Below are 16,358 nucleotides of genomic sequence, written 5' to 3'. Positions count from 1 at the left end.
TGTGTGTGTGTGTGTGTGTGTGTGTGTGTGTGTGTGTGTGTGTGTGTGTGTGCGTGTGTGGGGTTAAAGACCTCTTTGACCACGGAAGGCGGGCCGACCTCTCCTGCGTGGACGGTCCTGTGTATCCCACAAAGCACCGCCTCCTGTCAACAGGCCAGGACACACACGTCACATGATGCACAGACGATGTGTTCTAGACCAGCGATCCCCAACCCCTGGAGCCGGTTCGGGGACCCATTAGTAACGGGCCTTGAAATATTTCCAGAAATATATTTTAGTGTCATATTTTATAACTAAGGCTATAAGAGTCATGTCATTTCATCCAACACATAGACATAAAATCTATCAATATGCAACTAAACCACTGTATATTAAGCACTGTACATGAACTGCACATGCACTACTTTTGTGTTTAAGTCTCAGGTGACTTTTCTTGTGTTTCTCTTATAAATTGTTGTTTTTATATTATTGTGTTGTTGAAGGGAGCCTGAGACTCAAGCATTTCATTGCTGTTGCTTTAATTGTTGTGAATATGACAAATAAATCATCTTGAAAGACAGCCACATCCTTTGTTTAAAGATGATGATTCTTAAAATGAAGGTATTAAAATCGACCACCGGTCCTCCATATGCCAGTCCTTGGAACAAAAAGGGTTGGGAACCCCTGGTCTAGTCTAACCCTGCTGGAGCAGCAGCACCCATTTAGTTTTGTCCTTATATTATGGGTGCTTTGCTAGCACCTTGAGACACATCATATTTCGTACCTGCACTGGGAGACGTCAAGGAGAGAGAGGAAACCAGTTTGGTTACATTGCAACAGACGGCCCAGAGCATCAACATAACACAACATTGACTCTCTTGTTTTCCTCAACTGGATTACAGGCGCTTGATAGCGGGACAGAGATAAGGTCATTTATATCTATATGTGCAACTTCCAAGATTAGGTGAGGCCTGCTGCCTGTTGTGGGAGAGGCCCTGACCTACTGGAAGAACTAGACTTCCCCGAGATGACCTCGATCATTGGGTGGTTAAGAGATAACGGTTCATATTAGTGGACTCCACTCCTTCATAAACCGTCAGCTCAGCCAGTCCACGTCCAGCTGGGCAGTCCAAAGGAAGCCCATTAGACAGGATGGTCATTAGTGAGATGGATCGTGTCTATAAATGCCAATATTGTTTGGTGTGCCAAAACCCTGTGATATGAAAAATAAGAGATCTGAAAAATATTTAGACATTTTCTGCAACTGCAGCAAAAGGATATTCCACGGGATAAAATCAGTTAGTTCAAATCTTGTGTTCGAGGCTACAGAGAACCAATCCCTTGCCTGTAAGGACTGGCACTTCGTCATGAAGGGTTCAGAAGAAGAGTGGAATGGGACTGTGGTCTAGGGGATATACTCCACACATTATTTACTTGCACAAACCAAACAATAACCAACATAACCGCAATGTAACCGTTTTATTCATTGCACATACTGCTTTAAGAGCAAAGGAAAGGTTAAAGGTCACTCAACAGAAGGGGTTCAGCCAAGACGTGATACTGAATAAGACGCCAATTGACTACCGTTTCAAGGGGTGAAAAGTTATTTGTACTAATAAATAATGAAGTTACATTTGTGTATTCGTCCACGCTGTTGGCTAGGACCTGCTAAGTGTCTGTGCTCCCTCCAGAGGAGATAATCTACAGCCACCTGACCAACGGACCCACGGCCTGTGTGTTATCTGGTGGTTGCTCAGCAGCCGGGGCGGTTTACCTCATAGGCCAACCTGTGGCCGGACTGGGCATCCGTGTTCAGGGACTCGTCTCCAGCCAGGTCGATGGCCACCACTCCTTCATGACGATACTTCTTGCACAGCTCCACCACAGTCATGGACCAGTCTGTACAGTGAAAAAACGTTCAGGACAGTGTGCAGTGCTCATTCAGGAACACAACATGACTGTATCCTACTACTGTAGGTCAGATTTACACACACACACACACACACACATGTAAAACCACCGAAACACAAGGGGAATTGCTCTCTGATTACACCACAGGAGTCTTTTGCTTTTTGCCATTTCTTTTGATGTACGATAATCTGTAAAACCTGAGCCAAATAATTTAGGACGTTTTAAAATGCTATACAAATAGTAAAACATAGTTAAACGATATTCTCTTGCAAAACCAAAAGCTTGTGGAAATAGGACAGATTCCGTCCGGATTAGTCTTGGTGTAAAGGCAATATTTAACACAATTAGATCGCCGATTATATTCAACACATTTCTTCCTCATAGCAGGTGTGTAAGAAGCTTGTTCGGCTGGTGGAATCTCAAACCCAGCCCCAAAACCCTGTCTGACTCTTCATCAGCAGTCATCCACACACACTCAGGTCAATTCTATTGGATTGTACACACTATAGTGGGTGTGCTACTGATGAATACTGTAGACTCATATGACACATGGATTCATGAAGAACAGCTCATCTATATGTCTGCAATGTTGATTTCAGAGAACAAAATGGAAAATTTGGAAAAAAATGGAAGAAACACTTTTTTGTATATGGAAATGTAAACACCAGTTCAGTCATAACATTGAATTTTACTTAGGAGAAAATCCAATATGGCATTTCAAGCTATACCATTTCAAAATAGGATATAAAATACATATTTGTCAATGTTCACCAATTCAGACACTAGAGCAGATCAAACTGGTGTGATATGTTCTATTATTGTGTGGTGGTACTGAGTCTGAGGTCGGATCAGCAGCCAATGGGAAAGGGTCCCTGTAACGGAGTCATGAAAGACAAAGCCATCGTTTCCCTTTTTCCCTGAACCTTGCTGGGTTCAACTCGTGATGTCTGATCACATGACGACAGACTCCAACAATAGACATTCAGTCTCAATGTAATTTTTCTTTTTGAATCTTTTTCAAATCGTATTTCTAAAAGGTACCTCTTGAAATGCCCTACTTGTATTTCAGTTGAATTCTAAATGAATACATCGGAAGAATTAGGTCCGTCACAGATCACTACAAATTCAGTATGTTAGCATGAACAGTGCATTACTTGGCATGTGACGCATGCAGCAGAGAATGGACCTGGCTTGAACATTGAAAGCCTTTTCTCCTTCCTTCAGGCCCTCATTCACCAGACGCACCACATCATCCGGGCTCACGTCGCCCCTGGAGGAAGCACAACAACCTGATGACAACAGCTGGGTGACAATACATGTAAGCACTGTGTTTAGCCACGAGCATAACCCATTAATCATTTAAAATAAAATATGACCATATTAATAAGATACTGTAGTTGGTAGGTAACTGGGTTAGAAGGCTGACCTTGATATACTTTAAAGAGCCCATGCCATTAAAATCACATTTTTCCTGTTGTTTGTTAAATAACATAGGTCTGAATAAGTTTGTGAGCTGTGGTAAGTTTGAAATCTATGCAGTTTGTCTGATGAATGCAATAGGCAATGAAAGGAAAAAGGCAGAAGAAATGAGCCAATCTGGATAAGGTGACACTGTGACGTAGCGTTGTCAAACTATTATTCATGGCCCTGCCCACTTGGTTGGTTCGTAACCACCCACAAGAATTCTGAAGGAGTCGTGATTGAGCTAGTGCTAAATGCTAATACGTGTATGGTAGTTGCTTAGTTCGTAGTAACAGGCTAGTTACAGAATTTTGAATGCAATGGCAGAACGACATCGAAGTACATGAACTGCGACATGCTGCCTGCCGCCGGTTGCCGCGAGGCACCACCGCCGTGAAGCACCACCGCCCGGCAGCGGGCAGCCGGGCGGTGGTGCCTCGCGCCGGCAGCAGGCAGCAGGCAGCACGCGGTTCTGTCTACTACAGATTGATGTGGAAGTGGAAGAACCAGAGATGTCGGAGAACCCGACGAAGTCCTTTGTGATTCATTATATCGTCTGGACGTGCACACAGCTTTTGGCCGTGATAATATGTATTATTTGATATAGAGCTCCAGGACTGTAACGCAAGTGTTGTACACTTCCTTGTTATTTGGATAACCGTTCTGCTGTTGGTGTGATGGCGCATAACACGTCGGACTCTCGTCTCTGGTATTTCTACAACGAGACTCGTAGTGGGGGTTATCTCAGCCATGGTTGAGAATGAATTGGGGGAAAGGAACATTGGCTTTGACTCCCTGAAGTAGTCATGAACCACAACATGGAGGAGAAAGGGATTGTTGACCGCGGTCGTCTCCCGCCGGAGCCTTGCTGCCGATGGACCACCGCTTCAGGAGGCGGTGATTAGCGCTGACCGCTGCCGAGGCGGCGGGAAGCAGGGCTCAAGCGGGATACATTCGTGGCCAACAATCCCCTTCTCCTCCATGTCGTGGTTCTTGTACTTCAGGGAGTCAAAGCCAAAGTTCCTTTCCCCCAAATTCATTCTCAACCATGGCTGAGATAACCCCCACTACGAGTCTCGTTGTAGAAATACCAGAGACGAGAGTCCGACGTGTTATGCGCCATCACACGCCATCACACCAAAACCTGTGTGCACCTCCAGACGATATAATGAATCGCAAAGGACTTCGTCGGGTTCTCCGACGTCTCTGGTTCTTCCACTTCCACATCAATCTGAAGAAGACGCGGTCGTTTGATCGTCTGGAGGCTCACACAGCTTTTGGCCGTGATAATATATATTATGATATAGATATCTATGTATAAAATGGGTTTCTAAGAGCCATTGCGATACATCCACCGTAAACAGAGCGCATGGTACCGTGGCTACAAGCTGCTCAGGGCCAGGTGATAATATATATTATAGATCATATGATATAGATATCTATGTATAATATGGGTTTATAAGAGCCATTGCGATACATCCACCGTAAACAGAGCGCATGCAGGGCCAGGTGATAATATACATCATATATTATATTATATTATATAGATATCTATGTATAATATGGGTTTCTACGAGCCATTGCGATACATCCACCGTCAACAGAGCGGCGAGCGCATGGTACTGTGGCTACAAGCTGCTCAGGGCCACACCCCCACCCCCCTCCTTGACCTGCCTTGACACGCCCACCGTAACCAGAGCGCATTGTACTGTGGCTACAAGCTGCTCAGGGCCACACCCCCACCCCCCTCCTTGACCTGCCTTGACACGCCCACCGAAACAGCGCGTTTGGGGGAAGCTCAATCTGCGACTGGTTTGGAGTGGCTGTAACTCTGCACCACGGCTGAATTTCGGGGACGTCTTTGAATACTGTGTTTGTATCCCACTAATACCTATATTAAAGCATCCATAAATAGCATGGCATGGGATCTTTAAAATATAGATACAGACATATTCAATGCTCCGGTCACTTGCATGGGCCTTTCCGACTTCCAGCCGTGAATTATTTTTCGATAATTGACCATTGCTAGGCATATAATTACCGCTGTCAAGGAAAGTGGATTTTTTGCCTCTCATTCACATCTTTGGTATTACTACGCAAGTAGTAATACCAAGTCTGGTAACTTATCATCCCCAGCTTATTCATTGCTGAACGACGTCAACGTCTATGACTATTTCTCTGCTGATCAACACTACGAATGGTAATTGTAAAAAGACACACCGTGTTAAGTAATTTTTTGTTTTGAAAAGCAGCCGTGATAATGTATAGAACGTCGCCGAAATATTAACGCATCTAAATATTTTCCTGATAATGACCGGTGTTCTACAGTATGCATTATCCCTTACATAATTATTATTATATTAATGTTGTAGTAAGAGCTAACTTGTTTCATGTTAAGGGAAACGGCTGACTTACTCCTCCTGGTCCCAGGGGATGGGTTCCACTTGAGTGTTGGCCAGGAAGTGAGGACTGTACCTCACCTCCACGTAGACAACTCCCTCTTTGGCTTTGTCCTCCACAAACTCGTAGGCGATCCTCTTGATGGCCTCTCTGTCTCCACTGGACAAAGGAAAGCGACAGTTGGAAAGCTCATGATGCTGCACTTTTTTGCGGTACTCTTTGTACCACCTGAACTTATGTCCAATCTGACACCCTTTAACAATGGACCTCAGTCTGAAGCTCACCACAATCACAATGCTGCTTCACATGTATTAAATTAACTTGATTCAGTCACTTGATCTTGTGTATGTTAAACTGAGGATTTTTTTCCTTGCGATCCATCTCTATTTATCTTTCCATCTTTAATATATATTTCACTATAAAAGACTTGGACTGGGCTGTAGTGGTATTTGGAAATGTTTTTCTCCTAAGGTGTGCAGCTTTCCCCCTTTGCTCCAAGACTTGGCCACCCAGTCTCCCCCTGGTCCTATTAATCACATGATATAGAACATCTTAACGTGCTCCTTTCACATGATGTAGAATGTCCTCCAGCATGTACTCTGCAAAAGGAACACGTGTCCCGGTAGTCATCTGGTTGGCGTCATGCTTCCCCTTCCCTGCAGCAATCAAGCCTACCAACCAGTTCTGCTTTAGCGTAACATTGCTAGCTAATTCCCCATGTTGTGCCATTGGGTTCACTGGGTCGGCTTAGCTCAGGAGGTTTAGCATTTGGCTTGTAACCGAAAGGTTGCTAGTTCGATCCCGATCGTGTTGATGTGTCGCTGAGCAAGAAACTTAACCCTAACTGCTCCTGACGAGCTGGCAGTCGCCTTGCATGGTTGACTCTGCCGTCGGTGTGTCAATGTGTGTATTAAACGATGTAAGTTGCTTTTGGTAAAAGCGTCTGCTTAATGTGCTAATTTTAATTGTCTTATATACATATATGTATATATATGTATATATGCATATATGTATATATACGTATATATATACATACATATACATGTTGCCCTAACCATTCTCATGGGTCTCATTATGGGCAATCATCTTCCTTACATAAGGTCTTCCGAGAGTAGAAACATCCTCCTTGCCTCACAAATGTTGAGCTCTGACCCAGAGTTCCCTTTAATCTCAGCCAGAGAAAAGGGAACTCCAAAGAGCATGAGCATGCATTCAGAAGTGAATTTAATGAAAGCATACAATCAATACTGGATAAACCACAAAAGGTGCTGCATTAGCCACTTAGATCATCAAATTATGATCAAATTGTGGTTTGTGCAAGTAAATAATGTGTGGAGTATATTCCACACATTAACACATTCACATTCTACTCCTCTTCTTCTGAACCCCTTCATGACGAAGTGCCAGTCCTTACAGGCATGGGAATGTAAATGTTCTAAATTTTAGATTATATGCTTTTGCTGCAGTTGCAGAAAATGTCTAAATATTTTTCAGATCTCTGTAATCTTTCATATCACAGGGCACACCAATCAATATTCTTGGCATTTATAGACACGATCCATCTCACTAATGACCATCCGGTCTAATTCCTTCCTTTGGACTGCCCAGCTGATTGTGGACTGGCTGAGCTGAGGGCTTCTGAAGGAGTGGAGCAGAGTCCACTAATATCAACCCTTATCTCTTAACCACCCAATGATCGAGGTAGATAAATAAATGAGCCTAAATAAAAACTTGACAGAGCTGTATTTGTGATACTAATGTCAGAGGCTGTTATCATGATCTCTGATAGGTTTTGGTTTCACATTCACTCACGCAATGACTTTCATGTACTCGGCGAACTTGCCAAGGAACTCAGTGAGGGTGGCAGGCTCCTGGAGGATGATGATCTGGGTCATCCCCTCCACTGTGTCGGCCAGTAGGGGGACACCGCGCCTCCTAAAGGACACAAGGGACATGAAGACAGTCAACAGTATGCATATACAATACACCCTATACAATACTATCTGGGTAGTTCTGATATAGCAATGGCTATAATTTAACAGGAGCAATGAAGGAAATGACGACTCACTTGGCTACGTCCAGAATGGTCTGTACTCTGATGGCTCCATCAAGGTGTACATGCAACTCCACCTGCAGAGGACCAAGACACCAACAAACAAAACCCAATGAACATTAGCTCTTATTATCCTTATCCTAGCCGTAACTACTATTCCGCCTCATCAAAAGAGGACCGCCTGGGATTCAATAAAAGAAAAGGAAGGATGAGTTAATATATATATTCAAACAAAAATGTTGCTATTAGAATTTAAGATAGACAGCAAGTCCTGGTAGATGTACACAGAAGGGATGAGCTGCTGCTGAGAGTTCCACCTGAGAGGTCAGCTCCCCGGACAAGCCCCCATTTAGTTACCGTCGGAGTGGGGGACCAGACAGTAACATGGAAGTTGTCCCCTCCCTACTCAGATTCCCAAAAATAAAGCCATCCAAACAGGGTTGGAGCACAGAAGACATGTCATTTATTTCACATTTAACTGAACATAACTGATGACTGCCAGCCGCCAGGCCAATCAGCAGGCAACAAGCCCAGACATTTAACATGCACACCAATAAACTCATCATCTTATCTACTCAAACAAACAATGCAAACAGGCCACCATGCAAGGAAACGTGAACCCAGGGAGGGGCATTAACACCAACACATATAACTCAGCTATGACCAAGGGTCAAACACAACTCATTCTGCACCTTGACTCTGCCCCTGTCGTCAACCCCACCCGGGACACCAGTGGCTATCAATAATAAATGGTCTTGAAACAAATACCATGATTTGTTCTTGGAATGAAGATGTTTAAGGATGTTCAAACATGTATCAGGCCAACCTATATTGGCATACTCTGGTATTAAGGGCGGAATATCCCATTGAGGCCTTATGCTCTTCCTTCAGTAACAAGACAATACAGGGAATGAAGTGCTGAAGTTAATGCTGTTAAGGCTGTTTCTGGACACAATAACCTATTAGTGAGGAAGTCCGCAAAGTCTATCGCAATCTATAAAGAAGTAAAGGCCTAACTAGAGACAGGGGTTGCAAATGAGTCTTGAATAGAAACCTGCATGCATGGCATCTGTTTTATATTTTATAGGAAGCAATGTACAATGTATTTGCCCTGCACAATAAACTTTTAAACAAACAAGGACACCTGTGAATATAGTATGATCGGCATAATGCTGCAATTAAGAGGAATATGATCTCAGCAATCCCGGGGAGACAAAGGAAAATTGGAGCAAAGGCTTAAAAAGGTTCATTGTTTTCCAGTTTATTATATTTATGTAGCCACATTATATTTATATTTCCAATTTAATTCCTAGAACGTGGTGTAATGTCTGACATTTTATTGCGCGTGAGTCTGAGGATTGTTTTTTCTTCCAAACCGCAATGAATGTTTCTCAATATATCAAACTGTTGAGGCGGAATAGTGAAGGATTAATGTGTGTCTGTGAGTCAATGACGGCCTCAAGAGCATAGATGGAGCCATGCAAAACAAGGAAAGTCTTCAGACAACCATTGGTTTGATGGTATTGTTGACATGAGATGTCTGCAGTTGATTTGTTTATATCTGTCTGCATTGCTTGAAAACGTTAGTGTAAATGTTTGTATGCGCCAGCTGTCTTGTCCGTCTTCTCTATGTAAATAACCGTGGTCCAGAAGTAATTTTGATCAGCATCCTGTGAGCGGCTGACCATTTGGGGACTGTAAAAGACCCCCTCGGAACAATAGCGTCCAGGTTTTACTCACAAGATAAGCACTCTTGAGAGAGAGAGAGAGAGAGAGAGACACACACACACATAGAGAGAGAGACAGAGAGAGAGAGAGAGAGAGAGAGAGAGAGAGAGAGAGAGAGAAGACCAGCTGTTTTTCTCATCTGCAACCAAACAGCACATCCGTTGGCATTATACTTTATATTTACTTTGCCAATTGTTTATCCATTTCTGTTGGCCTCTCTTCTTTCAATTGATTTTGTTGCCATTCTTATTGTTTTGTGGCAACAAATTATATATGAATTAGTATATTATATTATTAGCAATTATTATATTAATTCTATGAGATACCAAAGAGAAATGTGGGATTGTTAGTTTGATTGATCAAAAAGAAGCTTGCGAAAACAATATAAACTTCATATGAATAATTTATTTTCTATATAATTCCATTAGATTGGTCATGGGCTACGTCTTCATAAGCCTAATGCCATTTGGCCAGACTAACTGACTAGGCTACGTTTTGGCTGGGGATGTTGATACCATCTGTAAGGCCATTCTCTTCTCTCTCCGTGGATCATCCTCTGTCCAGTTGCCCATCTTTCTTTCGTTCCTCTTAACGTTATCACAGCACACGCCATTGCTCAAGTTTGACAAGCATAAACATACTTTGTTGTCATGTACATCTGAAAACGCAGCCTACAGGTAAAAGTTATTTTCCACGAGACCCTAACGACTTGACGAGAGGGCAATGCAAACCGATCTATGATCAGCTTCATAGAGCGATCAATATAACCCCGGATCAATCTGATCAATATAACCCCGGATCATTCTAATCAATGCAACCCCGGATCAATCTGATCAATATAACCCCGGATCAATCTGATCATTGTAATCCAAATCAATCTGATCAACCCCGGATTAATCTGATCAATATAACCCCAATCAATCTGATCAATACCACCCCAATCAATCTGATCAATGTCACCCGTATCAATCTGATCATTGTCACCCAAGATCAAACTGTTTGTCCATGTCCCCGCGCTTTGGAAAAAGTGGAGCAGAAGAAATGAGAAGCAGGAATAAGAAGTGATCGTCCTAGGTGTTACGTCCTGACCATTCAGTCATGTTACGTTCGATTAACAGGTGGTTGTCCAGTGGTAGGACCTACCTTCGGCTGTTCGAACCCCACCGCTTCAGAAAGCACCTCGGCCATAGCAGGAAAAGAGTCGGGAGGGCTGAACCTCTGCTAAGAGAACGAGTGAGTCCACGAGTTGGAGAACCGTGTTATGTACATAGTGTGTGAGTGCGTGTGTGTGTGTGTGTGGACACGCCTCGATAGTGAACAAAATTAAAACACGAAGTGCTGCAGATGCACTCTGCTTAACCAATAGTGCAACAATAAAACACGGTGCAGTCCCACAGAGCACTCCCACCCGGCGATCCACATGTAGGTATGGTCAGCCTGCACCCAGACCGGATCAGCAGCTCTGGCAGATTGGAGGAGATTTCTACGCGCACGTTGGAGAGGTTTACCTCTGTAATTGCATTAGGCCAAGTTAAACCATGTCGCAGAGGGTCTAGGACAGGTTAAACCATGTCCCGGAGGGTCTAGGACAAGATAAGACGGTTATCTATTTGACCAAAAACGAACTCAAAACGATTTACATCCGCTGCTACGTGGAAACATACGGCCTTTTACTGTAATAGCCGCGCAGGCGAAAAGGAGAGGGGACAATTCAACCAAGAGAAGGCGTTCTGCTCCGTCTGTGTTCATCTTAAAGGATTCAGTTATACTGAGTTTTACTTTTTAATCTAGTGAATATATATATATATATATATATATATTTATACCATAAATATATTTTATACACAACCTCTACGGAGGCGGAGGTAGTGTGGGGCCCTGGTAGTGTGGGGCCCTGGTAGTGTTGGGGCCCTGGTAGTGTTGGGGCCCTGGTAGTACGGGGTCCTGGTAGTACGGGGCCTGGTAGTACGGGGCCCTGGTAGTGTGGGCCCCTGGTAGTGTGGGGTCCTGGTAGTACGGGGCCCTGGTAGCAAAGGGCTCTGGTAGTACAGGGCCCTGGTAGTGTGGGGCCCTGGTAGCACAGGGCTCTGGTAGTACAGGGCTCTGGTAGTGTGGGGCCCTGGTAGTACAGGGCTCTGGTAGTACAGGGCCCTGGTAGTGTGGGGCCCTGGTAGTACAGGGCTCTGGTAGTACAGGGCTCTGGTAGTGTGGGGCCCTGGTAGTACAGGGCTCTGGTAGTACAGGGCTCTGGTAGTACGGGGCCCTGGTAGCACAGGGCTCTGGTAGAACAGGGCCCTGGTAGCACAGGGCTCTGGTAGTACAGGGCCCTGGTAGTACGGGGCCCTGGTAGCACAGGGCTCTGGTAGTACGGGGCCCTGGTAGCACAGGGCTCTGGTAGTACAGGGCCCTGGTAGTACGGGGCCCTGGTAGCACAGGGCTCTGGTAGTACAGGGCCCTGGTAGTACGGGGCCCTGGTAGCACAGGGCTCTGGTAGTACAGGGCCCTGGTAGTACGGGGCCCTGGTAGCACAGGGCTCTGGTAGTACAGGGCCCTGGTAGTACGGGGCCCTGGTAGCACGGCCCCCGTAGTACCGTGGCTTGTGACTGCTTGTGCGCTGCGATATGGTGGGCGTGCTGAGGGGAGGAAGCCCGGTCTGACTTGTGTGCAGTATGAGGTGTGGGGCCCTCAGGTCCCCTAGTGCTGGTGGTGGCCTATGGGGGCGGGGGCCCATACTACACCTGCTTCCGGCCCATGTGTGTGTCCCCTGAAGGGGGTTTGTAGGGCTTTGACTGATGTGTGCAATGCTGAGACAAAGTTGTAATAAAGAAGTAAGTGCAGTGGTTTCATCTCAAGGTGGACCTTGCGAAAAAAGCACCGTTGATTTTGTTGCTACTTTTGACGGTCTGATGCATCGTGATTGAATCCTCTGTGGTAACGTTGTTTTAGCCTCGGTCTGACTCCGAGAGGTAACAGTTCAACATGTGGTTTATTCAGAGACACAAGGTCACCGACGATTGACATCTGGAAGAGGTTCATGAAGCACACAGTTAAAGGGTCCCATTGTATTGGTAATGGGTATGGTAAATAATGCGGCGTTTCCACTGCAGGGTGCGGTACGGTTCGGTTCGCCTCAGTCCGGTAGGGAGGGGGCGGTATAGCCCAGCTCAGTTCCGAGGTCGCGTTTCCACCGCCGACAGTACCCTCTAAGGTAGGCCGGATGTCGATCGCCGCGGCAGCTATGTAAACATCGTCCTCCTCCCCAAGAATGTAGAGGAACGTCTCCACCTCCTTGTTCGCCCAAGCAAGCGTTTTACGCGACATGTTCATTGTAAAGAATAATACCTTGAGGCTACTGTTTGTTTGTTTTTTTCCCCACGTCGCCCGGAAGTGACGATTCTGTCGACCAATCAATGGAGGGGGTATGTAGCTCGAATTTTCCGGCACCCTTTCAAGGCGTCTCAGTACCCCAACGGAGTTGTACTGAAGACGAGGGAAAAACGAGTACGGCTCAGTCCGGGTCACGCCCACTTTTGGCGGTGGAAACGCAATCCGTACCGCATCTTTGCGAACCGAACCGTACTGCACCCTGCAGTGGAAACGCGCCATAAGCCACAACTACAGGTTGTAATTCACCAGCTAAACCTTTTGTCTGTCTTGGTCCTCACAGTGGAATGGCGAAGAGGCCGTGCTCATAGGGTCTGACTTATCTCAAAAGGCTGATTCATACCTCCGGATCCGGACGAAATCCGTCCGTCTGTACCAAACGTTGTCTCCCTCATACCTCCGTCCGGTTTCAGCGTTGTTATGGATGTTACGCAATACATCCTCTAGAGGGCAGTGACTGTCCTGTCACAAATGACTGGCATTCACAATCGCAAACATAGCATCTGTAAGAGATGATTCTGCTTTGTGTTATCCGAAATCTGAAAAAAAGGCGCAAAAAGTGCAGGCCTACGCGGCGGTTGCATGTGACAGCCCTAACCAACCCCCAGATTCTCTCCTCAAAGTGTTGCACCATTTTTTTAAAGGACCAGTTATAACTCATTGCCAAAGCAGGTGAACAATAAAATAAAAAGGTCAGGTATATAATAGGGATGTAACGGTACACTGAAGTCACGGTTCGGTTCATACCTCGGTTCAGACATCACAGTTCGGTAGGAGTTAGGTACAATCAAGGGAAAAGAAAAAACAAATGCAGAAGGCAATTATTTTTAATTGTCTCAGGTTGTACCACCTAGTGTCATACAGTCTCTCCCCTGAGCTAGCTGCAACAGCCTGAACTGTGTGATCTAAGATGTAAAGGAGGAGGAGGACGAGAAGAAATACGATGTGGATTCAAAACAGCTCCATTAATTTAAGAGTTCATGGCCGGCCGATAGGCGCTGAAAAGGTGGATCCTACATGAACCTTATGAAGGAGCCGTTTAAAGGAAAGCTCAAGACTGAGCCTGTGGTTGAAATTGCGCTGTTTCTTGTGTCTGTAGCTTTAATGCAAATTAGCTGCTTCTCATTGACCAATGAGCTGTCAGAGTGACCCACAGCATAGAGGAGAAGTGATTGTTGCCGTTTGCGGTCTCCTGGAGCTCTATATCTATATAATATAATAATAATAATAATATTATAGAATATATAGGTATTTATATAATATTATATTTGATATCACGGCTAAAAGCAATGTGCACCTGGGATGATGTTATGGATCATAAAAACTGCGTCTGACATCTCTGGTACTTCCACAACAAGTAAAGACTCATAGTGGGGGTTATCTGGGCCATGGAAGTATTGGGGGAAGGAACTTTGGCCTTGACTCTCTGAAGTCCATATTGAACTGCGACATAGAGGAGAAAGGGATTGCACTCCGCACCCTGGGAGCTGGCGGAAGTCCGGCAGCTCAGCTCCGGGAGTACATTCCCATTCTCCTCCTCCGGACTGCCACTGATGCTTCGGCGGCAGTCCGGCAGCTCCGGCGGGGGGAGCTCAGCGGGGAAAGGGAATGTACTCCCGGAGCTGAGCTCCGGATGCCGCCGAGCTCCCCCCCACCGGAGCTGCTCCCCCTCGTGATTGGAGGGGGGTGGGGAAGGGGAGTTAATATTCAAATTTGCCCCCTTCCTACGTAGAAGGGGGCGCCGAAACTGACTCACATGTTTGGTAACTAGGCGGGGTACCTTCAGAAATGCATATCTCACTCAGTCATGTATAGACTTTTTTCACAGTTTGTATGCGTGTGGGAGCACCAGAGACCCAAAAAAAAACACCAAATCCCAGGAAAAGTGTTGTTTTCATAATATGTCCCCTTCAAGGCATGTTACAATGCCCTCCCCCCCAGCTAAAGACTAGTGATGCACCAATTCCTACAAGTACTTAGAATTGGGAACTTGCCGATACAGAGTAACGATAAGTACTTATTAATACCATTACAGTTGAAAGATCCAGAGAACCAACTGTTTTAGCTGGAATTCGAATACTGATTAAAAGAAAATAATAATTGGGCTGAGAGTTTTAGGAAAGAGGGGTTCTTGTTATTGCCATTGTCATGACCAACGGAAACTTTATCATACCATACCTTCATCATACCTGTATCATACCTGTATCATACCTGTATCATACCTTCATCTTACCTTCATCATACCTTCATCATACCTTTATCATACCTTTTCAGTAAATCTTTGTTTAGTAAACTGCAACCGGGAAGCCGTAGTGGTCTGGTTCTCTTAGTACTGGGTCTGATTCTCTTAGTTGTCTGGCTCTGCTAGCTGTCTGGTTTTCTTAGTGGAATGGTTCTCTTAGAACGGGGTCTGGTTCTCTTAGTGGCTTGGTTCTCTTAGTGGTCTGTTTCTCTTAGTGGTCTGGTTCTCTTATTGATCGGGTTCTCTTAATGGTCTGGTTATCTTAGTACTGGGACTGGTTCTCTCCCTGGTCTGGTTCTCTTAGTGGTCTGGTTCCCTTAGTGGTTTGGTTCTCCTGGTACTGGGTCTGAGTCTGGTTCTATTAGTGGTCTGGTTCTCTTGCTGGTCTGGTTCCCTTAGTGGTTTGGTTCTCTTGGTACTGGGTCTGAGTCTGGTTCTATTAGTGGTCTGGTTCTCTGAGTGGTCTGGTTCCCTTAGTGGTCTGGTTCGCATAGTAGTAGGTCTCGGTCTCTTAGTGGTCTGGTTCCACGTTTCTTTCCTGATATCAGGCGTGTTTACCTGCACTTTTGAGGGCGAGGGCTGGTTTATAAAGTGGCCTGCGAAGCCCTTTTGAACTGTGGTCATGGGCATTATAGACAAATTACGTTGATGGGGATATGGTGTTTCATGGCTGCTTCGACGGCTCAATCTCCAACAGAGCCATATTGCCAAGTACAGACTTGTTTCCATGGCTTAGAACATATTATACAAAGATTCAATAATTATTCTGAAGACATGGACAAAAAAACCAAGAATACGCAGATACAAAGATCACAGATAACAAGAACCACAGTGTAGCGTCCTGTAGTTCTACGTATCTGGAGACACAGCGGTGCAGATGAGGAAATAGACGATCAGAAGATAAATACTGCTCCTGGGTGTGAGGAAACATCCTGTGAGGTCTACCAATTTCCCTCAACAGAGAAGTACCGCCAAATACAAACTTGCCCCGACTAATAAATATTATACTTTTAATGACATTATTCTGACTGAACTGAGAATAATATTGTTGTTAACACACTGCAATCGGTCTGCAAGTTTCCATCAGGGATTGTACCACAGCAAAAGTCTGTCTGCGTGGGTCACCTTAATGGACAACAAGGTGGAATTATGAAGTCTGAATCTAATTATGAGCTTGACATTAGTAATGTCCGAGTCTTC

The 16,358-nt window shown here is 45.1% G+C and overlaps 3 protein-coding genes across 3 annotated transcripts in view; 1 reads left to right on the top strand and 2 right to left on the bottom strand.

The window, feature by feature from the left end:
* ada (adenosine deaminase) overlaps positions 1 to 11,153 on the bottom strand; it is a 15,300-nt gene extending 4,147 nt beyond the window's left edge. Inside the window, exons 1-7 of the mRNA XM_056582986.1 lie at positions 10,676 to 11,153; positions 7,820 to 7,881; positions 7,564 to 7,686; positions 5,767 to 5,910; positions 3,045 to 3,160; positions 1,754 to 1,878; positions 72 to 143 (exon numbers count right to left, since the gene is read on the bottom strand). Of these exons, the coding sequence (XP_056438961.1) occupies positions 72 to 143; positions 1,754 to 1,878; positions 3,045 to 3,160; positions 5,767 to 5,910; positions 7,564 to 7,686; positions 7,820 to 7,881; positions 10,676 to 10,720 (687 nt within the window). The 5' untranslated portion in view covers positions 10,721 to 11,153. The remainder of the gene's footprint in view (positions 1 to 71; positions 144 to 1,753; positions 1,879 to 3,044; positions 3,161 to 5,766; positions 5,911 to 7,563; positions 7,687 to 7,819; positions 7,882 to 10,675) is intronic.
* The window catches only part of LOC130375751 (uncharacterized), a 17,787-nt gene continuing 11,990 nt past the window's right edge, over positions 10,562 to 16,358 (top strand). The window contains exon 1 of the mRNA XM_056582861.1: positions 10,562 to 10,765. The gene's annotated coding sequence lies outside the window, so the exon portion shown is untranslated. The remainder of the gene's footprint in view (positions 10,766 to 16,358) is intronic.
* Positions 11,384 to 12,263, bottom strand: LOC130391948 (small proline-rich protein 3-like). The gene is made up of 2 exons (XM_056602317.1): positions 11,662 to 12,263; positions 11,384 to 11,555 (listed from the first exon to the last, which is right to left on the bottom strand). The coding sequence occupies exons 1-2, from the start codon at positions 12,261 to 12,263 to the stop codon at positions 11,384 to 11,386; spliced, it is 774 nt and encodes a 257-aa protein (XP_056458292.1).

Source organism: Gadus chalcogrammus, chromosome 1 (genome assembly GCF_026213295.1).
Source record: "Gadus chalcogrammus isolate NIFS_2021 chromosome 1, NIFS_Gcha_1.0, whole genome shotgun sequence".
In the NCBI taxonomy this organism is placed as follows: Eukaryota; Metazoa; Chordata; class Actinopteri; order Gadiformes; family Gadidae; genus Gadus; species Gadus chalcogrammus.
This window is presented reverse-complemented; position numbering and strand designations above follow the sequence as displayed.